The sequence below is a fragment of the Helicoverpa zea genome, chromosome 30 (genome assembly GCF_022581195.2).
Source record: "Helicoverpa zea isolate HzStark_Cry1AcR chromosome 30, ilHelZeax1.1, whole genome shotgun sequence".
In the NCBI taxonomy this organism is placed as follows: domain Eukaryota; kingdom Metazoa; phylum Arthropoda; class Insecta; order Lepidoptera; family Noctuidae; genus Helicoverpa; species Helicoverpa zea.
In genome coordinates this window covers 5,805,286-5,831,937 of record NC_061481.1, presented here as the reverse complement: position 1 = coordinate 5,831,937, position 26,652 = coordinate 5,805,286, and the positions used below count along the sequence as shown (strand labels likewise).

Sequence of the window (26,652 nt, the reverse complement as noted above, 5' to 3'; positions counted from 1 at the left end):
GCTTAGATAGGACTAGAGTGTCAACAAGTTGTTTCCTAAGAGGCAGGCTAAGAAAATTACGGATACCATATAGTACCTTTAGTCTGTAGAAACAGTTTCTAACGATGTTGTTTATGTGAGCCTCAAAGTGCAGCTCCGGATCCAAGGTTAGGCCCAGACTACTCGCTTGTTCTACGCGTTCAATTTTTTCCCCCTGAATGACTATCTCAGGCTTGGCAGCTACTATATTGGTGACCTGTTTTTTTGTACCTAGCACCATAAACTTGGACTTAAGGGGATTAAGCAGCAAACAATTTCCCTCCGACCAAGCAACTATCCGCTGCAGATCCTCATTTATTCTTTGAACTGCAGCTACCACATCATCCCCCTTGAAGGAAGTGTACAGCTGGATATCATCCGCATACATGTGATATCTGCAGTTCACAAGGGATTTAACTATATCAGCGCTGTAGAGGATGTACAACAATGGGCCCAATATCGATCCCTGCGGAACTCCCCTAGACACTGGGAGTGGAGGGGACGAGATGATGGTACCGTCCTCTTTGTGGATTTGCACAAGCTGGGACCTGTCCTTCAGATAGCTATTAAACCAATCTACCGCAGCGCCATCAAAACCATAGTAAGTTAACTTGGACAGCAGTAAATTGGTATTAATTGCATCAAAAGCACGTGAAAAGTCCAGCAAGACAAGGATTGACCCCTCCCCCCGGTCGCGTGCCTCCAGAATATTGCCCACTACATCCATCAAAGCAGTTGCAGTCCCTCTACCCTTGCGAAATCCCGACTGTAACTCGGGCAAAATATTATTTGCCTCCAGGTATTCGATTACCTGGAGGTATACCACACGCTCTAGAATTTTAGATAGGCAGGGCAGGATGCTTATAGGCCTTAGGTCCTTCAGATTGACTGGGTCACTAGTTTTTGGAATAGGGCAAACGATAGCACGCCTCCAAAGGCTGGGGAATGTACTAGTTTCTATGGACTTGTTGATGATATCAGTGATGACTTGTAGAGTGTTTGGCAGAGTGAGTGTCAACATGTCCAGACTGATACCATCAATACCCTGAGCTTTTGACCCCAGACCCTTGATTATCCCCAGAACAGTCTGCCGATTGGTACTAGTAAGGGAGAACCTGGCTGGACTATGCCTACAAGAATTGAAGTAGTGGTTCAATGAGATATTGTCGCTACAATTCCCTGGCACATTCAAGAAGGCGGCGTTTATACTATCTGGGTTATCAAAATGGCTTGGCAGCCGCTTATCTTTATGGTCAGGAAGAACATCTGATTTTAAATTCTGCCATAATAGTTTGGGATCTTTACTTAGCTCATTGATGTTTTTTGTAAAGTATGCGGACTTTTCCCTCACTAAAGCGGCTGCTGCCTCATGCTTAAGATCCAGATAGTACTGCCTGTGATGTGGGAGCTTTGTTTCGCGACTTCTCTGTCTAGCTTCATCTCGAAGCTTGAACATTAGACGAATATTGTCGGTAATCCACGGTGTAGGCCGCTTATAATAGGTCTTTGTCTTCATAGGAGCGTGGAGATCGAAGAGTTGAGTTATGTAAGAATTAAATGTTAGAACCATAGCATCAACGTCATCCAAGTCTCCTATATCAGACCATGGTATCGCGTTTAGGTCTTTCTCAAAATAATCTGGCAAGATGTCAGCGAGAGGACGAAACCTGACAATCCTTGGTTTACACTTTGGCTTCCTGAAAACTGTTTCACAGGTGATGAAGGCATGATGACCAAGCTCACTAATATGGTTCACTTCGACATTTCGTGTGAAAGCATCAGTGCATATGATGTCGATCAATGAGCAACTGTCGTTCACGAAATGTGTGGCTGCTGTGACAGTTTGAACCAGATTAAAATTGCCGAAAAATCCCATTAGCTGCCTAGTCTTTGAGCTTGTAGCCACTCACACTCACACATTCATCACACACATACAAATCCTTTTCACATAAAATATATATTTACAATATACAAGCTGTTGATTTGCATCCGTGCCATATTCAAGGACGTAATTATGCTAATGATTCTCGACCCAAATCAATAAAAAAATTGGTACGTAATTTTTTTTCTTTAATTTTTTTTCGGAATTCCGTAAATGTCATCTAGCCTTATTTAAACTTGTCGCGTATGTTACTGGCGTTAAAACCGTGCTGCACCCCCACACAAACGCAAACACAAAGCATACGCAACGATCACTCATAAATTTCATTCATAAAATTGGATTACTTCGAAAATACCACGACATTACAATGACAAAAAAAGCAGTGCATATTAGTTATTTCCCATCTACTGTAATTCCAATCGATTATTTACGTATTGTATGTCCTCCTCCTGAACTATGGCACAAATGCAAATCAACACCTTGTATATTACTTATATACACTACACTACACTACACTAAAATTATATTTAAATACTATTTACAAGAATTATATACAACACCTACTATTCTGCCTATCTCCTTAAATCTATTTTATTTACTAATTACAATATCGTGCATTGGAAACAAACGGCTCAGTCGCGCGGTCGCCTGTCAAACAGGTTTTAGGAACTTGCCACGGCGTATGCGCCTGCGGCGCCGCGCCGTCCAACACTCCGCGCCAGTCGAGATTTCGTCATCGGCCGCGAAGCCCATGTCGCTTGCTTTACCGCTCGCAAAACTTTTGCTATCGCACGTACTCGCTATCTAGTTTAATATTTCCAATCCTGTACTTAATTTCTACTCCTTCTATTCTGTGTGGTGTATTCTATCTGTTAGCTGTCTATCTTCCGTGTGTGTGTGCCTGTGCTTACGCAATTACACGTGCTACATTACTGGACTTGGGACTTTTTCTCCACACCCTTAACACACGACGACCAACGGAGCAGGTAGTACTAAACCACCCAATCACCCACAAGCTGTTTGAATTAAGCAGGTTGACGTTAAAGTCTCCTAATAGTATGACGTTGTCGTATGGTCCTAGGGCGCTAATACTAGCAGTTATGGCATCGAGGAAAAGTTCTAAATCCTGCCAGGGTTGGCGGTACGCGGTCCCTATAAGAAGCTTTGTTTTGTTTACTGTGAGGCCCAGCCAGAGCTGCTCAACAGTCGAGTGCTCAGGGTGAGCCTTGACTCTTGCGTTTATACCATTCTTAATATAAAAAGCCACACCCCCGCCACGCCCTCCTCGTGTAGAAATAGGTCTAGGTATATGTTTAAATTTGTACCCAGAGATACTGGGAGCACGATCCTCTTCCCCACTGCGTAGCCATGTCTCATTGATAGCCATGATGTCCACAGAGTGGTTGCCCATGGCGATCAAGAACTCGTCCTGTTTAGTACCCAGAGATCCAGCATTAAATAGACCAAACTTAATGTATTTACTAGGAGCCATAGATACCGTTAGGTGTATGCATTACATGTGTATGGGCATGGTACCAGTTTAAACAATAGCGTGGCGATGTAAAGTGGATGTATGTATGGGAAGTATGTATAACTTGTAAGTGGTTAGGGTTAAGTGAAAATATGATATGTAAATAATTATAGTTAAGTGTAAAAAAAAATTGTAAATATAGTGTAAATAAATAATTTATAGCAGATGAGTGATGAGTCATTTGTGTTAAGTGTGTTAAGTAGATTTCGCGTACATCCAGTCTATGGTTGAGCACGGTACAGAAAAGATAATGGCAATCACTAAGCCAGTTTATATATAAAAAGATAATTACATCAAGGTGGACTTTACTAAAGCTTAGCCGTATTAATTTCAGTGCCGAAGACACGGGACAAGTCCCCCTCCGTGCGGATCCTCTGCGCCTTATCCCCCGGCGCCTTCCTGACGAGGATGCGGCCCTGCTTGGTCCAGACAAACTTCCAGCCAAGAGCCCCGGCCGCTTCCCGTGCTTGACGAAATAACAAGCGGTTAACTTTCGTCAGCCGCTCGTTAAAAAAGAACCGCTGCGCCGGCCCGGGCATGCCAAGGTCCGTCGTAGTTGCGCCTCGTCGCACTCGCGCGCTCGCCATAAGCTGGTCACGCAGGTCTCGGCGAGCAAGGCGCACCACTATCGGCCGCGGGCGTGATACAGTTGGTCCCGCTGAGTTAGTTGCGTTGAGCTGCCTGCCACCTACACGCTCCGCACTGACGATATCACGATCGTCTAGGCTGATCCCTAACTTATGCCCTAAGGCTTTGATTATGTGGATAGGGTTTTCCGCCTTTTCCTCCGGCAAGTTGGACACCTCTATGTCATTGGCAAGAAGCTCCTGGTCCCTATCATTGAGCTCTCGCCTCAGCTCCTCCACTATTTCGCCTACGTTGTCGGAGTTCGGCCTCGAAGTAGCACGCTGTTCAAGTGCGTCTACCCTGGCCTCTAGACCGTCGACGCGCGCGCTGCAGCAGTTCAGGGTGGATTTAAGCTCCGACATTTCCACCTCCATTTCTCTCCTAAACACCTGTATCTCCGCACGAACCGCTCTCAACTCCTGAAGGATTACGTGCAGGTCATTTCTAGGTACAGGTGACAACTCTCGAGTGGTGGTGGAGGCGGCATTGAGCGACGCTACATTCCTACTTGGTGAGCTGGAGTCCAGGTTCGAGATCACTGCGTCATCGCTAGGAGGAATTTGCGTGGAGCCTCTGACTGGGGTATCATTTCTGTTGTCCCTAACAGTATTTTTCTTACACTCGGGACATCGCCAAGTAGGAGGAATGGAGGCTTTGGCAGGGAACCCTCCACATATTCTGCAGTATAGAACCCTGCATTTCCCACACCTAGCGCCATCTACCTGCGAGGCAAAGCGGGAGCAACCTCCACATTGGATACCTGGCATCCTTAAGGTGTACAATTCTTGTTACACAAATAGTTCCAGGCCGGCACGCTAGATGGCGATACAAGAGATCCACTACACAGATCGGATAGCAGCTTGTCACCGATGTCGCGACAGATGGCGCTGATAGTGATGCGCGATTGGAGCTTTGTTATCGTCTGTGGCAACGTTGTAGAACTCACGTCCAGCAAACCAAATAAATTATTTTGGCGGGTAACTGTATAAGTTCTCACCAAAACACTGTTTTTAAATTGTTGATTTTCAGCCCAAGGTCGCACTATTTGAAGCTCACTGTAAACTATGTATAGCTGTTTATCACTATGTAAATAATAATAAAGTTTTTAATGCACTTAGACTCTTATTTAAATTAATAATAGGGAATTGTTTTGCAAGTGACTAAGCCGAAACAGACGTCAACTGTCAAATTAACTTAGTAACATCCATTAGACACCGACTTCTAGGCCGATGCACCTAAAAATATTTTTTTTTTTGCTTTTTAGTGTTTTGTTTGGAATTAATTACATAACTGTTTTGGTCAAACACTGTCTCTTAAGACACAGGACTCCTAGTTTAAGAGGCAGGCCTTACAATTTTTGTTGTATAGATTAGGTCAAATAATATATGTTATTCGTATATATGATCATATGTCGAATCTGTATAATTAATTACTTTGGAAAAATAAATATTTTATTTATTTATTATTTAATTCCAATACAATGTGAAAAAGTAAGTCCAGGTCAAAGGTGGAGGGTCTTTTTAAAATAAATATTGACTTAATGAGTCAAATGAGTGCTAACTTTAGTCTCTCGAACACGACTTTTTTATGATAGATAGATTAGGTACACCAATTTTATGTATTTGCTATTAGAACTGATTTTAGTAGGTAACATAATTGTCTTATCGCTAAGAGCGGTCTCTCACAGACAACTTTAGAGATTGATTGAGATGAGATGGAAAATATTAATAGGCGGTTAGACAAGCTAAGACGACGACTGTAAAAATGTTGTTAATTTACCCAGTATAGCGTCTCCGAGGAACTCGAGGCGCTGGTAGCAGTCGGTGAGGCGGTTGGCGTGATGCGAGGCGTGCGTCAGCGCCTGCAGCAGCAGCGAGCGGTCCTTGAAGCGGTACTGCAGCGTGGTATAACATTACCCAGTATAGCGTCTCCGAGGAACTCGAGGCGCTGGTAGCAGTCGGTGAGGCGGTTGGCGTGATGCGAGGCGTGCGTCAGCGCCTGCAGCAGCAGCGAGCGGTCCTTGAAGCGGTACTGCAGCGTGGTATAACATTACCCAGTATAGCGTCTCCGAGGAACTCGAGGCGCTGGTAGCAGTCGGTGAGGCGGTTGGCGTGATGCGAGGCGTGCGTCAGCGCCTGCAGCAGCAGCGAGCGGTCCTTGAAGCGGTACTGCAGCGTGGTATAACATTACCCAGTATAGCGTCTCCGAGGAACTCGAGGCGCTGGTAGCAGTCGGTGAGGCGGTTGGCGTGATGCGAGGCGTGCGTCAGCGCCTGCAGCAGCAGCGAGCGGTCCTTGAAGCGGTACTGCAGCGTGGTATAACATTACCCAGTATAGCGTCTCCGAGGAACTCGAGGCGCTGGTAGCAGTCGGTGAGGCGGTTGGCGTGATGCGAGGCGTGCGTCAGCGCCTGCAGCAGCAGCGAGCGGTCCTTGAAGCGGTACTGCAGCGTGGTATAACATTACCCAGTATAGCGTCTCCGAGGAACTCGAGGCGCTGGTAGCAGTCGGTGAGGCGGTTGGCGTGATGCGAGGCGTGCGTCAGCGCCTGCAGCAGCAGCGAGCGGTCCTTGAAGCGGTACTGCAGCGTGGTATAACATTACCCAGTATAGCGTCTCCGAGGAACTCGAGGCGCTGGTAGCAGTCGGTGAGGCGGTTGGCGTGATGCGAGGCGTGCGTCAGCGCCTGCAGCAGCAGCGAGCGGTCCTTGAAGCGGTACTGCAGCGTGGTATAACATTACCCAGTATAGCGTCTCCGAGGAACTCGAGGCGCTGGTAGCAGTCGGTGAGGCGGTTGGCGTGATGCGAGGCGTGCGTCAGCGCCTGCAGCAGCAGCGAGCGGTCCTTGAAGCGGTACTGCAGCGTGGTATAACATTACCCAGTATAGCGTCTCCGAGGAACTCGAGGCGCTGGTAGCAGTCGGTGAGGCGGTTGGCGTGATGCGAGGCGTGCGTCAGCGCCTGCAGCAGCAGCGAGCGGTCCTTGAAGCGGTACTGCAGCGTGGTATAACATTACCCAGTATAGCGTCTCCGAGGAACTCGAGGCGCTGGTAGCAGTCGGTGAGGCGGTTGGCGTGATGCGAGGCGTGCGTCAGCGCCTGCAGCAGCAGCGAGCGGTCCTTGAAGCGGTACTGCAGCGTGCGCTCTAGGGCGTCGTAGCCTGGGGGACGGAAAATATTGCTTTTTATTACAAAATATATAGGTATATAGGTAGACCTATGTATAATCTTACATCTATATTATATAAGAAAGTCGTGTTAGTTACTCCACTTATAACTCCAGAACGGCTGAACCAATTTAGCTGAAAATTGGCAGGGAGGATATAATAGTCAGCTGAGTTGCTGGGAAGTTTGTTCTTCACTTCTTTCCAGCCATAACACTAGGAAGTGGCTGTTTTGGGGGTGCTGACATTTTTGTAACTTTGACGTTAAAAAGTGCTAATCTAATTAGCCTATTTTAATAAACGATTTTTTACTTTGACTTTATAGGAGAAAAATGAAGGAAGGTCCTTGCCCAGCAGTGGAACAGCGTAAGCTAATAAAAAATGTATATTTAGAGAAGAAAATAATCGAAAGAAATCTAAAATTAAATCTCAAGCCGTAATGAGAGTTTACAATATACCTGAGAGCATTTGTTCCAACTCTCCGTCGGGGTCCTCAATGTACCGGAGCAGAGGTGACGGCGGCGCCTTCAGCTCCCCGAATATCGGCTACGGATAAAAGGAATATTATTATTTAAATTAAATGTATTAATTGGAATGTCGATATCATCTATCAAACTAAAGGATACTGAACGGATCAACCAAATATGAATCAATTGCTGTCGATCTCTCTGTCTCTCACTCTTTGCTGATCTCTCTCTCTCTCACGACATCGTTCGCTCATTCTCTCCATTTCTTCCCTCCTCCCTCTCACACTCTTTTTCTAACCCTTTTCCGCTCTCGCATCTGACTATCGCTCTATTTTCTCTTCCTCGCTCTCCCTCTTTCTCTCACCCTTCCTCTCTTTTTATCTTTTTCCGCACTCGCTTTTACTTTCTCACATCCTCTCGCTTTCCATCCCTTCCTTTCTCTCTCTCTATGTACTGAACTATTTTACCCACCGACTAACATAACAACGTCTAATTAAAGAAGATCTAATTCTCACCTGCATCCACCGTCCGTTCTCATCAGTATAAGGCCTCAGCGAGCCGACAGCCCGCGACGGCCACGACCACGACTGCGCCGGGAACACCTCCTCCGCCTCGTCCTCCGAGCACGACGACACGCGGCTGCGCGGCCCACGGGGGGAAGCCTCGGCCTGCTGGGAATATAAGTTGTGTATATTGTAAACACCTTATAACCATCTTCACAGGAGTTATCATAATACGACTGCTAAGAACTTAACACTATTTTAAAACTACATTAGTGACAACTATTGTACTACATTTACCCGGAGCCTGGAAGTTGGTGATTGATTCACCCGTGCATCGGAGAGCACGTAAATGTCGGTCCTGCGCCTGATCTCTCTCCGGTGGTGTCGGATTGCCGTCCCATCGCGCTATGAGAGTGAAGGAATAGGGAGTGCACCGCAGTCCAAGCAAGATTGTGCACTATAACATGTCCTGCGCAGCTGGCTGGTCTCCTTAAATGGGAACAGCCGCCGTGGCCGATAATCGGCTAGGAGGACATCATATCGTAACTTCCAGACTACGGACTGCTTTGTGAGTCTTCTAAAACCTACAAAGCGATTTCGGCCCGACTCGGGAATCGAACCCGAGACCTCGTGCTCAGCCGCACTTGCAGTTGAACTGCCTCATTGGTCTATCTGGGTACAGGACTGGCAGGGCTCCTGCATGCCGCTACACTCACCTGCTTGTCGCTGCGGGTGGCAGTAGCCACGTAGGGGTGGGTGTCGTGCAGAGCCACGTGGTGGCACGGCAGCACCCGGATGCCGAGCCACGACATGAACAGCAGGGCTCCGCGGGGACCGCACTCTAGCAGGTACGCGCCTATTAGGGCTTCCACGCAATCCGCTATTGACTTGTCTGAAAACGTTAATGAAATCTTTTAAAGTCCAGGATTTTTTATCGTCAAACTGCAGGGTCCAGGTCTCTCGACATACAGAGAAGGAATGACCGTGAATCACCATGTGTGCTCGAGCTGTGGATTGCCGATTTCAAACTTTGAAGTCTAGATGATCTCAATGTTTGCGTAACGGCAAGGCCAGTACGTCACAATGAAACATTAGTTTCACAATAAAACAGCCATTTTACATTAACACATCTCTTTTACAATAATGTAGCCTCTTTTCGTCGAGATCTTTTTTTTTATGTTTTTGTTTTTTAACACGCTTATATTAGCTTCACTTGTAACTATGTATGTAAGAAAATCTTGGAATCTTAATTTGACTCACTTGAATCTTGAAATTTTGCACACGCTCCGAGTTCTGATGACAATACATGACTAGCGTGTTTTTTACTTCTGTTAACTATCTATATCTATATAATATACAAATGAATCGCAAAATGTGTTGGTAAGCGCATAACTCAACAACGCTTGGACCAATTTGGCTAATTCTTTTTTTGTTGTGTTTGTTATAGTCAGGAGAAGGTTCTTATGAAAAAAATTGGGGAAAATAGAGAAGTCAGTTGACGGGAGCGAAGCCGCGGGCAAAAGCTAGTAAAGCGACATAACATGAAAACGGCTTGACCGGTTTGGCTGAAAATTAGAGGGGAGGTAACTTAGACCCGGGAGAAGGTTTTAGGATAGTTTTTGTCACCATCCGGCTACGGGACGCGGGCGAAAGCTAGTTTTGCAATAAAACAGAACAGCGTATAAATTAGTTTAGTTGACAATCGTCACCTGGTATGCTATGCTGCGTGATGAGGTTGTAAGGTATGAAGCATCCGGCCGAGTCCTGCGGCGTGTCCAAGTGCTGCATTATGTCTTTGCCTTCGCCCTGAAAACATGGCAAAATATCGCAAAACTGAGACTTGTCTTTGAAGGTGAGAAATTCAGGCCCCGACTCTATCAAAGTGAAACGAATAAATTATTAACAACTAAAAGAATTTTAAACATCTCGTATCCGCCTACTCAGTACCTAATATCCCTGAGTGAAGAAAGTCTAATGTATGTTTAAAAACTTTTCTGCTCTGCTAGACAAGAACTGAAGATTTAAATCCCCTTATCTTATTCATTTAATGCCCTTATCTTATCTTACGTTATGTAATTTACCAAAACACCTGTACCTAATACCGTGTCTCTTAAAGATTCTTATTCTTAGGAACTAGTTTAATACCAATTTCAGTGTTGCAAATTTATCAAGGTAAACTATAGGCTTCTTTTATCTACGATCGGGTAGTATTTCCCTCCTATAAAAATGAAGGAATAGTGAGTGCACCTGTGTCCAAGCAAATGCTCGTGCACTATAATATGTCCTGCGCAGCTGGCTGATCTCCTTACATGAGAACTGCCGCCATGGCCGAAATTGGCTTTGGACGTATTTTTTTAGTCTGTAAGTCTTCTTAAAATAAATAAATATACTTACATTGATCCTAGGATGTAGCGTAGGCGGTGGTTTATGACAGGGCGGCAGCCAATTGTCGTGAGGTTCGAACTTAGACGCGATCATCCGCGCTCCGAGACGTTTGTTGCGTCCTAGGCGGTATAGATTGAGGTTCGATACCTAGACAGAAAAAATACATAAAGGTCTCTGCACACAGCGGGCGCGGCGCGACGGGGCGGGGCGTGGCGGGGCGGCGACGCGGCGCTGGCGCGGCGGGATCGGTCACACTGCGGGCGCGATCACGTCCCGTCCCGCCTGCATTCGTGTGTGTTGTATACGTGACTTGTATTCCCGCTCGGCGTGGCGGCGGCGTGGCGCGACAGTTACCGTCGCGTCGAGCGGGACGGCTCTGTGTGGCGGCCTCCGTAATATCTAGTTCATTACAACTGCTCATTGTCGCGTCGCCGTCCCGTCCCACCGCGCCGCGCCCGCTGTGTGCAGAGACCTTAAATAGTTGTTTTTTCTAGTCCTTTTTTTAAATATGTTACATACAGAGGTATGTCACAATAATCCAGACATATCTACAGAATCGTCTTCCAATCTTAACTCACTTTCTTTTTGACTTGTCACACTGTTTTTAACTGACTTCCCAAAAAGGAGGAGGTTCTCAATTCGTCGGGATATTTTTTTTTTGAGACGCCTGGACCGATTTGCATTTTTTTTTTTTGTTTGATAGGGTTTACCTTCCAGGTGGTCCCATAATCACCAGGTCAGGATCGGATGATGGAAACCCTGAGAAATCGAGGGCAACTTTCGAAAATTGTAGGCCTACGCAGGGTAAACACTTGACACTGAGGCGTATGTCTGCTAACACTATGCAATGGTGAAGGTTTGGAGCTGACCTGATGATGGAGACCAGAGCAGGTCGGGAACTCGACAACTGAATATGTAAACTACCTCGTGTTTGGGCTTAAATTATTTGTATTGACAAGACCTTTGCAACAGTGAAGGTTTGGAGCTGACCTGATGATGGAGACCAGAGAAAGTCGAGGGAACTCGACAACTGAATATCTGGTCTCCATCATCAGGTCAGCTCCAAATCTTCACAGTTGAATAGTGCTTTTAGGCGTACACCTGAGTGTCAAGTTTTTACCCTATGTATGCCTACAACTTTCGAAGGTTGCCCTCGATTTCTCAGGGTTTCCATCATCAGATCCTGACCTGATGACTATGGGACCAACTGGCAGCTATTCCGAGTCGAACAAAAAAAGAATCACGTAAATCGGTCTATAAACCTCGGAGTAATCGATGTGTATGTGTAACCTCCTCCTTTTTGGGAAGTCGGTTAAAAATGGAATAATTTTATCAAATTAATGTATTGTCATCGGTCCTCAATAAATCTACAAAGTTTGAACGAAATCTGGCCGTTTAAAGTGGGTCAAAATCGCGCCCAAAGAAGTCGGTTACAAACAAACCTACAAACATACAAACATACAGGTGAAGCTAATAAAAAGCGTGTAAAAACTTTTTACAAAAAAATAAAACCGACTCCCAAAAACACTGAAAAGCAAAAAAAAAACTATTCTTAGGTGCATCGGCCTAGAAGTCGGTGGCGTATAAAATCAGGAACATCCATTAGACACTGACTTCTAGGCCGATGCACCGAAGAATAGCTTTTTTTTTTTTGCTTTTCCGTGTTTTTGGGAGTCGGTTTTATTTTTTTGTATTGTCTCTCGCATTCACTCTCTTCTCCTATCTCACGCTCTCTAACTGAGTCCCACTCACTCTCCCTATTTCTCACTCTCTTAATCTCCCTCATCACTAATCTCATTCACTCACACACACTCACTCACCTGCTTGCTGCGCATATGGCTGAGCTTGCCCTCGTGCACAGTGGGGTGGGCGCAGTACAGAGCACTCACTCACACACACTCACTCACCTGCTTGCTGCGCATATGGCTGAGCTTGCCCTCGTGCACAGTGGGGTGTGCGCAGTACAGAGCACTCACTCACACACACTCACTCACCTGCTTGCTGCGCATATGGCTGAGCTTGCCCTCGTGCACAGTGGGGTGTGCGCAGTACAGAGCACTCACTCACACACACTCACTCACCTGCTTGCTGCGCATATGGCTGAGCTTGCCCTCGTGCACAGTGGGGTGTGCGCAGTACAGAGCACTCACTCACACACACTCACTCACCTGCTTGCTGCGCATATGGCTGAGCTTGCCCTCGTGCACAGTGGGGTGTGCGCAGTACAGAGCACTCACTCACACACACTCACTCACCTGCTTGCTGCGCATATGGCTGAGCTTGCCCTCGTGCACAGTGGGGTGTGCGCAGTACAGAGCACTCACTCACACACACTCACTCACCTGCTTGCTGCGCATATGGCTGAGCTTGCCCTCGTGCACAGTGGGGTGGGCGCAGTACAGATATGCTGTGATGGCGAACTTGAGGAAGCTGTCTCCGATGGTCTCCAGTCGTTCCAGGTTGATGCCGTCGTTGGCATTCGACATTGTTAGCGCCTGAGGAGTAGAATAAAGAGGAACTATAGTTTTCTAGCTGTTTCTCGCGGTTTTACCAGTACCCGTAGTGATACATATTATTAAAAGAAAAAAATGCATCCTACATGTAGGCGCTGAAACTACCGACCGGATTTTAATTCGTTTTCCGTTGGGTAAGTAGATCATTCGGGAGTAACAAAGACTATATTTCATGAAGGAGCACGAAGTATTTATCTTGGGATGCAGTTGAAACCGCGAGAAACAGCTAGTGTACTGCTAGCATGTAAACATAAACCGTCTTACCACAAAAACTTTGAAACGTCAGTTTATGCCTTGTCTAAAAAAATGACAGATTATGACGTTGACATATGGTTCATTTTGCAGCCACATTTTTTTAGACAAGTGTAAAACAGGTGTTTAAGTTTTTGTAGTAAGGCCAAAATAGTTTAAAATATGCTAATATTTAAAGCTGACAAGTTTGTTATAGTAAGTTCAAACTCAAAAACTTCTGGACCGATTAAAAAAAAATATTTCTGTGTCAGATAGCCCACTTATCTGGATCACTTATCTGGAGGATGCCCATAACTTAATTTTTATCCGGGTACACAGAGTAACCACGTGATGCCGTTGAAACCACTGGCAAATAAGTGTAAAAACCTCTTACCTGCAATATAACACTAGGACTTGGCCCCGGATGTCCTTCTAGCGTCGGTTGGTAATCAAAATCAAACTCCTTGCCCCCCCTCCCGTCTTCATAATAGGGCTTAAACTCCCCCACCCCTTTACTGGCCTTCTCATACCCTTCTTTCGTATCGAAACCAACATTCACCACTTTTTCATTCACATAATCTTCCGAATCAATGTTTATGTCTTTCATAGCGAAACAATTCAACTTCTTCACTTCTTCCTTAGGCAAATTATTCTTCAAATCTTGGAGAATTTTTCGTTTATTTTTTTCTATGCTTTCAATGTCAATTTGTCCGTTTTTGACGGTTAATTCGTCTGTGCCATAAGGAAAGAGTTCGGTGATAGCATCGTTCTCGCTGCGTTTACAGATGACTGCACTATGGTAGGAGTCTTTAGTCTCTGGTAAGATGTCTGTGATGTGGTTGTCTTTGGTAATTAGGTGGTTCTTTTGTATGATCTCTTGTTTATGTTGGGCTACTGAGGCGCGGAATTTTTCGATGTACTGTGAAAGACGATTTTTTGTTAGAAAAAAGTTTAAATATTGTTGTTTGATAGTTTAAGAAAATAATAAAATCACAATAGAATTGTTAGGGTGCATCCACATCTGGCGAATGTGCCGCGAATGTGCAGCTCGCGAGCCGTTTGCTCGCTGCCCGCGAGCTGCGCGCGTGCATTTTTGTTCGTGCGCCGCTTCTGCTTGGCCCGCGCGCAGTTCGCGCGCCACCTAAGCGCCGCACGCGAGCGGCGCGCAGGCGGCGCGCGACGTCTGACATCTTCGATAGTACTGAGCCAGTATACGGAACTGTAAGGGCGAGAACTGAGTGACTCTATACGAGCCTTGCATGAGTTGTGCTAAAGAGGCACACCAAACTATCGCAGTGACTGCACGCGCGCAGCTCGCAGGCAGCTCGCAATCGGCTCGCGTGCTGCGCATTCGCGGCTCATTCGCCAGATGTGGACGCACCCTGAGGCACATAGTCACTCGCAAAAAATACCTAACAAACTAATGATTATGTAGAAAAAGTAAAGAATTCCAACTTTATTGATGTTTTTTTTTTTTGCTAACCCCGCTTGTCTACTCGCTCTAGCAAATAGTAACAAATTGCATGCGAACATTTCTAAAATGTTCGTGAAACTAAAACCTTTGTGCCCGAACACATGCGATGAAATCTCGCCATAATGTATTGAGCGTTTCTTTTTGCTAAAAAAATAATTATTTATTATATACATACTGCAATAAAATCTTTACAAATATAATAAAGCTGAAGAATTCGTTTTTTTTCTTGAGCACACTAATCTCAGGAGCCAATGGACCAATTTGAAAAATTCTTTCACTGTCAGACGCCCATTTATCTAGCTAGGCGACTTATTACCCGGGTGCGGGAAGTTACCTCTTGTGGCGCACTGCCCTGGCGTATAACCCTGTCGTGTTCGTCCCTGTCGGCTGCGTCATCATGTTCGTCGGGCAGCGGTGCCGGGTTGACCTTCTTGACTCGCTCGATGTCGAACGCTTCAGCCTCGTGAGCTGTCTTGTATTCTATGCGGACGCCCATTGATGCTGCGAAATAATAAATAGTATAGTTATCGGCACGAATCTTGAGCTCTGACCTACATTTGCGCAGAAGTGATTTACTAGGAAAGAACCAATCCCGAGTGACGGCTATGATGCGATGCGCTGCGGGCCAATCACCGCTTTACCCCGCCCCCGCGCCTCACTTCATACCACAAAAGGGACCCAATAAATTACTTCTGCGCAGTTGAAGGTCAGAGCTCAAGATTCGTGCCGATAACTATATATTTGTAGTTAAAAATGAGATATTTTTTACTTCAGCTGGGAAATTATTCGCGCGAGTTATCGCGGCGTTGGTACATAAAGGGCTTAAAGGGCTTAAAAGGAACATAATGGGTTTTAGTCAGTAAGAGTGTGATTTCCAACCAAAAAAAAGTATTCTCAACTTATTTAAGAAATAAGGTCATATTAACCAAGATTTCAATTGTAAATAAGGCCTATGTATCTTAAAACTGTCCACGCATCATCATCAGTCTAGCCTATAGTTTGTCAGTCGTTACGGGTAGTCAGAAGCCAGAAAGCCTAACAAGCCGTCATACCATTGGGAATCGGGTTGCCTAAGTATAGTTATCGGCACGAATAATGAGCTCTCGGCGGAAGAGTGGGGATCGCTTTGCGCACTGTACACTTAAGGCAATAAACCAATAAATCACTTTTGCGCAGATGAAGGTCAGGGCTCAATATCCTTGCCGATGATTATAACTGGGTTGACGAGAACAGATACGCAGTCGGTACATGTAAATCACTAGAACTCAGCTGCATCCGATTAGACTGGAAGCCGACCCCAACATTGGGAAAGGCTCGGGAGATGATGTGATGAGAAAGTAAATCATAAATATAATGAATACTTACTGTTAGGATTCTTGGCGCTCCCGTAGCCACTGGTGTCAGTCTCTTCGTCCGTCCCGTCGTAATCCAGGTCAGAGTCATCCGAGTCCAGGTCACTGGGAAACATTACATGAATTACTATTGTAGTGTAGTGGGTTTATATAAATTTTTTTTTTTTTTTCATTATAAATATTCTTGACAGGACGTATCAAATATTGAGTCAACAATAAAATGCGGCTGACTATAAATGTAAATATAATCATCGGCACGAATCTTGAGCGCTGACCTTCACCTGCGCAGAAGTGATTTATTAGGTCCCTTTTGTGGTATGAAGTGAGGCGCGGGGGCGGGGTAAAGCGGTGATTGGCCCGCAGCGCATCGCGTCATAGCCGTCACTCGGGATTGGTTCTTTGCTAATAAATCACTTCTGCGCAGATGAAGGTCAGCGCTCAAGATTCGTGCCGATGATTATAACAATGATTCAATTTTATCCCCATTCGGGTACGGAATACATTTCCGTCAGGACGCGGATGAATCCGCGGTCAGAAGATAGTCATTAAAAATACATATGTTGATAGAACTTATAGTATCGGATGGATTTTGATGATACTTTGCAATAATATAAGCTTATACATCAGTATCAAATATAGGCGACTTTTAACCATTTGCGAGAAATAGTAAACTAGTAGAATCATCGGCACAAGTGGCTTATTAGCAAATAACCAATCCCGAGTGACGGCTATGACGCGATGCGCTGCGGGACAATTACCGCTTTACCCCTTTAAAGGGATAAATTACTTCCTACCCAATAAATTACTCCTGCGCAGGTGAAGGTCAGAGCTCAAGATTCGTGCCGATGAATTTTGTAACAGCAACAGAATATAACTCACCTGGACATAAAAGAGTCATCACTGTCGGCCATGGCGAAGTTCTTGCTGTACTTGTGCCTGCCTGTAGGATCGCACCAGTCGGTGCCGCCTATTAACAGTCAGCTAGTATATACAGCGAGTGTGTGTGTGTGTGTTAGTGCCCACACCCACCACCCAGTTGTTAAAGATAAGACTGGACTGACTCATGAGGGTCCGTTCAGACAGACAGAGTCGGAGAGCATCGGCGCGCATTTTTCTTTTCACACAAACCAGAACCGACCGGTTGCGTGAGCGAGAGCATGCAATCGGATCTAAACGTCAGTAAGACCGAAAAAAGCACGCGATCGGAGCCGATCAGCTCCTCTTATTATTTCACACCGAGCGCCTTCGAGCTTTCTTAATGACAAAAGCAGTGCACATGCAAAAATAAACCTTACTACAAATACTAAGAACTCTGTTTTCAACGTGTTAAGAATTTGCTCTCCTCTTCGAGCCGGTCTGTCTGAACGAACCCTTAGTCTCTCTAAATTCTTACAAAAAATATACTTCATAAAATAATATGCTTGTTAATCAAGTAATCAAGTATCAAGTCAGTATCATATCAGTCATAATCATGTATCAAGGCAAATAAACTTGTTGAATTCAATACCTACTAATATGTTGCTGTGTTAATATGTGAATGTACTCTTAGGTTCCTGAGTCGAGTATAGACAATCAGAAAAATAAAGTCGTGAAAGATGGTATTCGAGGCATGTCTCATGTAATTTTTTATGTTCAAAAGTGATGTGTTTCAATTATTTTTTTAATAGATTTAGAAAATCTTGAAAAATTTGTTTCGATTTTAAATAAGTATTTTAGAGTCGGTTCATATCTGACGAAACATGCGTCGAGCATATCGTAAACGTATGATCGACGCACTAACGCATCATCGGTTTGGTGTGAATGATTATAATGTCAGGACACCTTTTCATATAAACGTTCCTCTTTAATCAAAACCGCATGAAAATCGGTTGCGTCGTTTCGAAGATTTAAGCGTATAAAGGGACATAGGGACAAAAAAAGCGACTTTGTTTTACACTATGTAGTGATTTGTTCTGGCGTTACGGGACCGATAATACGCGACGAATGTTTCGCCAGATATTAATCTTCTCTTAAAGTGGGAACCCCAAGTAGATTTCTATAAGCCTCAATTCTTTTTAATTTCTCAACTCAGCAACCCCCTCTTTTGTGACTTACCACTCGCAGAAGTGCAGAAGGTGAGGTTAGAAGGCAGCGGTTCCATGAGCTCGTCGAACTCGCTCGACTCGGGGATGGAAGACGCCATGTCGTTGCTCCAAGTGCCGATTTCAAACTAGAAATATATGTGTTAGTAAGTAGCTGTTTTTTGTGGTTTTGGCCGAGTCTTAAGGGATCTACTTCCCGCAACGGAATAAAATATATGTATTGAAAGATTGATTCATATAGCTCATTGCTAACGGCCGTTCCTAATATTCTGTATCTGTAGATTTGTTTACTATAGATAGAATTTTGATATTAGCTCCGACTACCCGTAACGACTGCCAAGGATGTTCAATGACAGACGGGACCTACAGTTTAATTTAACGTGCCATCCGAAACACAGTCATTGGTGTCTAAGATATACTTAGAAAGTACATACAAACTTAGAAAAGTTGCATTGGTATTTGCCTGACCTGGAATCGAACCCGCGCCCTCATGCTCGAAAGGTTGGTTCTTTGCCCACTTTGTGTTTGTGTTCTTTGTCCGGACTGGAAGCCGACCCCAACATAGTCAGGAAAAGGCTAAACACATGTTAATGTAACTCACCGCCTCAGCGGCAGCGTCCTCCTTCTCCTGCAGTATATCGTTGATAGTCTTCTCTCTGACTTCTTCACTCTTCTCCACTTCTGTGCTCTTCTGTCCTTCTTCGATTTGCTTCTTTTCTTTTTCTTCTTTTTCTCTGTAATAGATATTTTTAATATGTTATGTGGTAATAAGGTAACAGCTTACATAGAGAAGTTCTGTGGGAAATATTACACTCACTCAAATAAAATGAGGCCAATAACTTTTTGGATAAATATCTAAAACTTGAAGAAAAATTGGTATCAGTATTTCCTGAGGTTACCGCAATCATTATATTCAGTTATGATATTCAGTAGCAATCGTAGTTACAATTCCACGTCAGAGGCCGTCAGATATATTAAACTTGCAACTCACATTGTCATTTGAATTTTACTGAACGTGACTTTCAATAGATTTTCAACTTTTTCCCTGAAGTATAATAAGGTTCAATGTCCACTGGAAATTTTACAGCTTGAATTGGCATTCGCACACGCAATATTGGGGAATACTTACTTCTTAGATTCTTCCTCTTCTTTCTTCTTATCATTCTTCTCTGAATCTGCGCTCAATACCTGTTAGAAAAAATTAATTAAAATTCAGAATTTTCTCAAGTTTTCCCAGCATTTGACAAGTATGTAGTACTCAATGCGTTTGCAAAGCATTTGTAGAGTTAGCTTTTGAAGTCTTTGCCCAGCCGTGGACTTAATTTACCTCCATAGCGGACCAAGTGTGCTAAGTATGAATGTAGATGGATGGAGAGGATGAGGAAGACCTAAGAAAAGATGGATGAATAGGAAGGGAGTGAGTGTCAGTATGACGAGTGACAGGGAACAATGGAAGAGGATGATATATTGCGCCGACCGCAAATAAAATTTGGTAACAGAGCAGGAGGAAGAAGAAGAAGAAGCGGACCAAGCTTACCCAGCACTAGACTTAACTTTCCCCGAAGAGGACGGTTTGCCCAGCACTGGACCAAGTTTGCCCAGCCTTGCCCACTCCCTTACCTCAGCTAGACTCCACCCGAAGTCGAGTGCAGGCCACTGGAAGCCCGGCATGGTGTCCTCGTTGATCTTGGGTATGCCGAGCCCCACGTCGATGGCCACCGCGCGACGGATCTCATCCGCTATGAGAAGGGCATTTATTCTGTGGAAAAAAAGGGAATACGCTGAGTTTCGTGCTGCTATTGAAGAATAAACACGAAAATCTCATGAATACGAATAAAATAAGCCCGAAGTAGCCGCTGCTTTTTCCCAGTAATAACACACAGGATCAGGTGAAGGGTGGGTGGCTGTCTCATATAATTTCGACGTTTGAAAAGTGCTGATTTTCAGCCTTCTTTGGATAAATGTATTTGATTTGATGTCGAGTTGATACTGAGGCTATACTATGGTAATGATGTGTCGGTAGATGGCGTGATGTGTGACAAAGTAACTAGCTAATACAATAACATAGAGGTGCAGCGAATGGATGTACAGTCAACTTCAGGTCAGTGGTAACAGTTTTATAGGAAAATCGTACTTAGTACTATTGAGTTAAGGTGCATGACAGTTACCACTGATGTGCGGTCTACTGTACCCGGCACAGCTCGGGTATAAGGATCTGCTGTTTGCTTGACAAGCTAGTACAAATTAAAATTACACCAGCAAGTAAAATTGTATTCATCTTTTGATTATTTGTTTGTAACTTAGTACCAAAATATTAACCAATTTGTAAATGTGAACACCATGTAGCATTTTACTTGTCATTTTATCCTCATTTGTCTTTGCGATTCTACATGATCTTCGCATGCTGTTACTGTATGTATCAATACATACAAACTGTAATACCATATTATTTTTAAAAAGAGTAACCATGGAGTTTCTAGACCGTTCTTCTCCATAGGAAGCTACTTTTGGAATGGCCAACTAGAATCAAACTTAGTTATAATTTTGACGTTCATAGGTGCTTGTAAAGGCCTAAATGAAATAAATGATTTGACTTTGACTTTGTTACCTGTACAGTACACAGGGCAGCGCCACTGTAGCGAACCACAGAGGTGCAGCGAATGGATGCACCCGGCACAGCTCGGGTATAAGGATCTGTTTCTGGTCGAGGCGGTCGCGTTTGGCTCGGCGAGTACGCTCGGAGGACACTGGAAGCGCCACGCCTTTGCGGTTCACGTATCTGTGGACAAGGGTTAATCATTACTTATCAAAAACTATTCTGGCGTGGTGCTATATTCTTAAAAGTGACAAACGTAATTTTAATTACAAAAAGTTAACTTTGAACCTTAAATTAATATTTTATTTACATATCTTGCACCTTCGCCTCCGCCTCCGTTAACCTACGCATCTGCGGAGGTGAAACATCGCCTTCGCATCCGCCTCCGTTAAGAAGGCCTCCATTTTAACCCTACTCTGAAGCTCTGGTGGGTCGCTGAGGCCGCTCGGAAGATGGGTGTGCAGTCCACACATACCTGGGAGTGAGCAGGTTGAGCCTGGCACTGGTGTGGTCTACATCTAACAGCGGCTGTTCCCTCTGGGTCAGGCTGACTCCGTACTTAGTGCTGTAGTAGTCTCTGAAGCTCTGGTGGGTCGCTGACGGGAATGAGGAGTCGGGAGTCAGGTTCCAACAGATCTCCGCTACGAGGAAGAACTGAAAGAATAATACAGAAGTTGATTAACGTAGTCTAGATACTCAGATACTAATCCAACTAATATTAAAAACGCGAATTTTGGAAGTGTGTGTGTCAAAGTCAAAGGTCATATAGAATAGGTCTATCTATACCAATATTATAAAGCTGAAGAGTTTGTTTGTATGTTTGTTTGTTTGAACGCGCTAATCTCAGGAACTACTGGTCGATTTGAAAATTTCTTTCAGTGTTAGATAGCCCATTTATCGAGGAAGGCTATAGGCTACTTTTTATCCCGGTACGGGAAATAGTTCCCACGGGATGCGGGTGAAACCGCTGGCAGAAGCTGGTATGAAATAATAACCTTTGCGGATGCTAAGAAACGTCAATATCTAGGTGCATGATTGAAACCTCTTCCACGCAAAAACTACAGAATGGTTTTTGATGAAACTCGGCAGTAAGTAAGCTTATTTATCATATAACATAGTCATATTTTTTGTCCAAATTGGGATTATTTTCTCTCTGGACGAGGTTAAAACCACTGGCGAAAGGTATATTCTACGGATGTCATTTTTTTTTATTATGCCCTAATGAAAGCTCTGAAATTTCAGAGCCGATTTGAAAATTCTTTCACTTTTAGAAAGCTACATTATCCCAGCGTAATTATCATTTACAGGCTATATTTTATCCCGGTACCAGCAGTAGTTCCCACGGGACGCGGGTGAAACCGCAGGAAAGCACCTTACTAGGTGCTATTCTTAGAAAAGATTCATGTAATGGGGGCTACCGGTTTTTGTTTCACCAGATGGCGCAACTGTAGCGTGAGGTCTAAAACTATGGCAATCAAAGTTCGTATTATGACCGCTAAAACTTATATCTTCATTAGATGAATATATTAGATCATATGTAATACAATAAAACTATAGTGTGAACGTATTGGTGATGCCACAGTGTTGCGCAGTGCCGTTTTGCTCGAAAAAGAAATGCGAACACAAGTTTCCGAAAGATTAAAGAGTGTCAAAGCAGTGACATTTATAGAACCCTGATCTGTATTTGCCATAATTAATCTAAAGTATTGTTAAATATTCACAATATTAATTTAATTAGAAATATAAACCCTCGCGCGTAAACAAACAGTAGCATTTGACGTTTCGAAGACCTCACGCTACACTAGCGCCTCTAGCGGCGATTTCATACGCGGTAGCCCTCATTACCAAGTTCCCTCAACAGAAGCCTAAAAATAAAGTCTTTTACAACCCCATCTTTTTCACTAGTCGGTTAAATACAACATACCTGTGGCTGATCCTGATTCCTATACCACGGAGTGACGACCGCCTCGCTATACTTCTCAGCGTCAAACACAAACACTTCTCCTTTCTTCAAAAGAGGATTAGCCATCCTCTTCTTCCCCCTCCTCCGTCTATGGCTCTCCCTCTCCACTCTATGCTCTTCATCCGGGTTGTCTTGCCAGAGGAGCGGTTTCTCTATGTCAGAGAGTTTTTTTTCTTCTGTATGTTGGTAGATCAGTTCTAGGAATGCCCAGTCTATGTCTATTTTATGGGTACCATCTTCATTCGTAGCTGGAATTTGAAATTTCATTATTTTTGAGTGTAATAACACTATAGTATATAAAAAAAAATAAAACATTTAAATAATAAATAAAATCCACTTCTATAATGTTTGGCAGACTGCACATCAGTGGTAACTGTCATGCACCTTAACTCAATAGTAATAAGTACGATTTTCCTATAAAACTGTTACCACTGACCTGAAGTTGACTGTACATAAAACTCTCTTCTAAGTCTGACACTTACTACGCTGCACACAAAAATAAACAAATACTGCCCAAATTGAGCGCCCCCTTTTTTTAACAAAATAAATTTCGGTGTTAGATAGCCCTTTTCTGAGGAAGACTAAAGCGACTATTGTAACTGATTTCAAAAACGGAGGTGCTCAGTTTGACCTCTATGTATGCAATACAATCAAATCGATCTTTGTTTAGCCAGCTGAAAGATCGACTGCCTCGTTGGTCTAGTGGTCGCAAGCACGGCCTCTGTGCTCGAGGTCTCGGGTCGGGCCGAAATCGCTTTGCGGGTTTTCTTAAACTTTCACAAAGCAGCCCGTAGTCTGGAAGTTGGTGATTGATTCACCCGTGCATCGGAGAGCACGTAAATGTCGGTCCTGCGCCTGATCTCTCTCCGGTGGTGTCGGATTGTCGTCCCATCGCGCTATGAGAGTGAAGGAATAGTGAGTGCACCTGTATCCAAGCAAATGTTCGTGCACTATAATATGTCCTGCGCAGCTGGCTGATCTCCTTTTAAATTTAAATTAATGAGAACAGCCGCCGTGGCCGAAATCGGCCGTGGACGCCATTATTTATTTGGCTGAACAGAATTTTGACGCAATTTTCAGTATAACACCTATTTGTTAGATTTAATAGGATATTCATTTTTTTTTTTTTATATACTTTAAGCATGCAAAACCAATAAATAAACAACTCACTCTTAACAGTAGGCACGATATAGTAGTTGTTGTGCGTAGAGCCTTCGCTCTGTAACTTCATGCCGCGTCTTCGCACTCGCAGCACCTCCGCGAACACGAAGCGCATGAATCTGATCACGATAATATCAAGTTATTTAATCAACATATTTTATCAGTCTGCCTCGTTGGTCTATTAGTCGCGTATAATCATCAAAGTATCGACCATGGAATTGAACCCGAGCCGTGCTCAGCAGTCGCACTAGAATCATCGGCACGAATCTTGAGCGCTGACCTTCACCTGCGCAGAAGTAATTTATTGGGTCCCTTTTGTGGTATGAAGTGAGGCGCGGGGGCGGGGTATAAGCGGTGATTGGCCCGCAGCGCATCGCGTCATAGCCGTCACTCGGGATTGGTTCTTTGCTAATAAATCACTTCTGCGCAGGTGAAGGTCAGCGCTCAAGATTCGTGCCGATGGTTCTAGTGCGACTGCTGAGCACGGCTCGGGTTCAATTCCATGGTCGATACAAAAATAATATAGTTAATAAATAAATAAATTGATACACCCGTACATCGGAGAGCACGTAAACGTCCCCAGCGGTGCTGCGGCATTGTTCGAAGGAGTTACCGCGGCCTTGTTACTTAGAAGGCTTACGAAGGAACATGATGGGTTTTAGTCACAGTGGGAAGAGTCTTTTGACGATTTCCAATGAAAAAAAAAACAACACGTAATGTCGGTCCTGCTTATGATCTAACTCCGCCATTCCGGTGGTGTCGGATTGCCGTCCCATCGCGCTATGAGAGTGAAGGAATAGTGAGTGCACCGCAGTCCAAGCAAATGTGCGTGCACTATAATATGTCCTGCGCAGCTGGCTGATCTCCTTACACTGTGTCGGCTAACACCAAGTGCAAACACTTACCTCCTGACCAGCTTGGCTCTGCGCGGGCAGACCCGTACATCTGCTGACGGTACATGCTCCACAGACACCCTGACCTCGCCTGACCGAGTGTACACAGGGAACGCCGGGATCTGAAGGCTGAAATATACGAACTTATATTAATTTTCTGGCAAAGTTCGCATTTAATACTAAAGTACTTTCTAGAATACGGGGAGCCAGCAGCCCAGCAGTGGATGTCTTTCGAATGTATCATCATCATCGTCATCGTCGCCGTCTCGTCTTTACTTTCAGAAAGCACGTAAAATTGGCAAACTGCTAGGCATTAGATAACTATGGACTTTCTTACCGATTCTTACCCGTAGGAAACTACTTTTGGACTTTATTTACTATTTTTTAATTAGAATTTTGAACTTTCCCATAAAAGCCTAAATGAAATTACGTGACTCTGGCTAAGACCTAAGCCAAATAATGTGACTTTAAATAAGGCCCAAGTGGAATAAAGCGACTTTTTCAAAGACCCGAGCCAAATAAAGTGACTTTAATATTATACTCAATACTGTTATTGCTTTCCACATGTATTATTAGGTGGGAGCGAGCAAAATAAGTGGGTTAGGAGAGAGGAAGCTCTTGTCGGCTATGTTACTTTAACCAAGGCCTGAGTAAAATAAAGTGAGTTTCCCTGTAGAACTGACCTTTCAGGCTCGTGGCGCGACATGGATGCTGATGGCCTGGCTGGCGAGCTGCGGCGCGTATTGTAGCGCTCGCCAAATAAACTGACTTTAACTAAGGCCTGAGTGAAATTAAGTGACTTCACCTCAGGCTAAAGTGACTTTAACTATGGTCTGTTTTTTAATCTCGTAGACTAAACTGACATTACGAGTGTGGTCAGTTTATTGCAAATTCTTAAATAGTGATGTGGCACGACCGAAACTTAGCGTTAATAAAATCAAGTATCGTTTTTTTACAATAAGTCATCCTGAAATAATGGGCTTATGATTACGCATGGCGTTGCGTGGTCAGATATCCCTGGCAGTTTGTAGCACGTCGTGCAGCCGTGTGTACGTACGTGAATTGTAAATATAAAACTTTGTATGAATATTAAATTCGTCTATTATAGATAAAAAGTTACGATTCAACAAACCGGTATCGTAAGTACAACACTGCACAAAAAAGCTAGCAACATTATTTGTAAGTTTGACATTTTGCAAGTGTCAATTTAGTTTACGAGATTAAAAAACAGACTTTAAGGCCTGAGTAAAATTAAGTGAGTTTCTCTCTACAACTGACCTGTCAGGCTCGTGCCGCGACATGAGGATGCCGATGGCCTGGCTGGCGAGCTGCGGCGCGTGCAGGCGGCGCCCGCGCGTGTTGTAGCGCTCCGGGAGAGCACACCACAGCTTGCACACTATCGCGTATAGCATGTTGCGTTTATTACCTGAGAAGACGATAAAATTATTTCTACATCATCATCATCATCTTCCGAGCCTTTTCCCAACTATGTTGGGGTCGGCTTTCAGTCTAACCGGATACAGCTGAGTACCAGTGCTTTACAAGGAGCGACTGCCTATCTGACCTCCTCAACCCAGTTACCCGGGCAACCCCTTGGTTAGACTTGGTTTCATTACATCATTTGTTGAAAAAGATGGATGAAGAGAAAGAGGAAGACCTAAGAAAAGACGGATGGATTGCCTGAAAGATGACATGAATAGGAAGAGAGTGAGTGTCAGTATGATGAGTGACAGGGGAACATGGAAGAGGAGGACATATTGCGCCGATCCCAAATCAAATTGGGAACAGGGCAGGAGGAACAAGATTTTGTTGAAAA

General features: G+C 44.2%; 1 protein-coding gene across 6 annotated transcripts in view; it reads right to left on the bottom strand.

Annotated features, from left to right (window-relative positions):
* LOC124644469 (endoribonuclease Dcr-1) overlaps positions 1-26,652 on the bottom strand; it is a 73,608-nt gene that overhangs the window by 10,541 nt on the left and 36,415 nt on the right. For 3 of the 6 annotated variants that reach the window (XM_047183834.1, XM_047183833.1, XM_047183837.1), the window contains 21 exons: positions 26,115-26,262; positions 24,849-24,965; positions 23,953-24,062; positions 22,744-23,030; positions 21,295-21,473; positions 20,832-21,002; positions 19,844-19,982; positions 19,353-19,411; positions 18,825-18,957; positions 18,237-18,351; positions 17,022-17,109; positions 16,156-16,247; positions 15,125-15,291; positions 13,711-14,235; positions 12,915-13,067; positions 10,582-10,719; positions 9,897-9,993; positions 8,904-9,079; positions 8,200-8,355; positions 7,676-7,763; positions 7,071-7,214 (listed from right to left, as the gene is read on the bottom strand). In XM_047183834.1, the coding sequence (XP_047039790.1) occupies positions 7,071-7,214; positions 7,676-7,763; positions 8,200-8,355; positions 8,904-9,079; positions 9,897-9,993; positions 10,582-10,719; positions 12,915-13,067; positions 13,711-14,235; positions 15,125-15,291; positions 16,156-16,247; positions 17,022-17,109; positions 18,237-18,351; positions 18,825-18,957; positions 19,353-19,411; positions 19,844-19,982; positions 20,832-21,002; positions 21,295-21,473; positions 22,744-23,030; positions 23,953-24,062; positions 24,849-24,965; positions 26,115-26,262 (3,282 nt within the window). Of the gene's footprint in view, positions 1-5,837; positions 7,215-7,675; positions 7,764-8,199; positions 8,356-8,903; positions 9,080-9,896; positions 9,994-10,581; positions 10,720-12,914; positions 13,068-13,710; positions 14,236-15,124; positions 15,292-16,155; positions 16,248-17,021; positions 17,110-18,236; positions 18,352-18,824; positions 18,958-19,352; positions 19,412-19,843; positions 19,983-20,831; positions 21,003-21,294; positions 21,474-22,743; positions 23,031-23,952; positions 24,063-24,848; positions 24,966-26,114; positions 26,263-26,652 lie in introns of all 6 variants that reach the window. The other 3 variants (XR_006986071.1, XM_047183835.1, XM_047183836.1) reach the window with 3 other exon arrangements.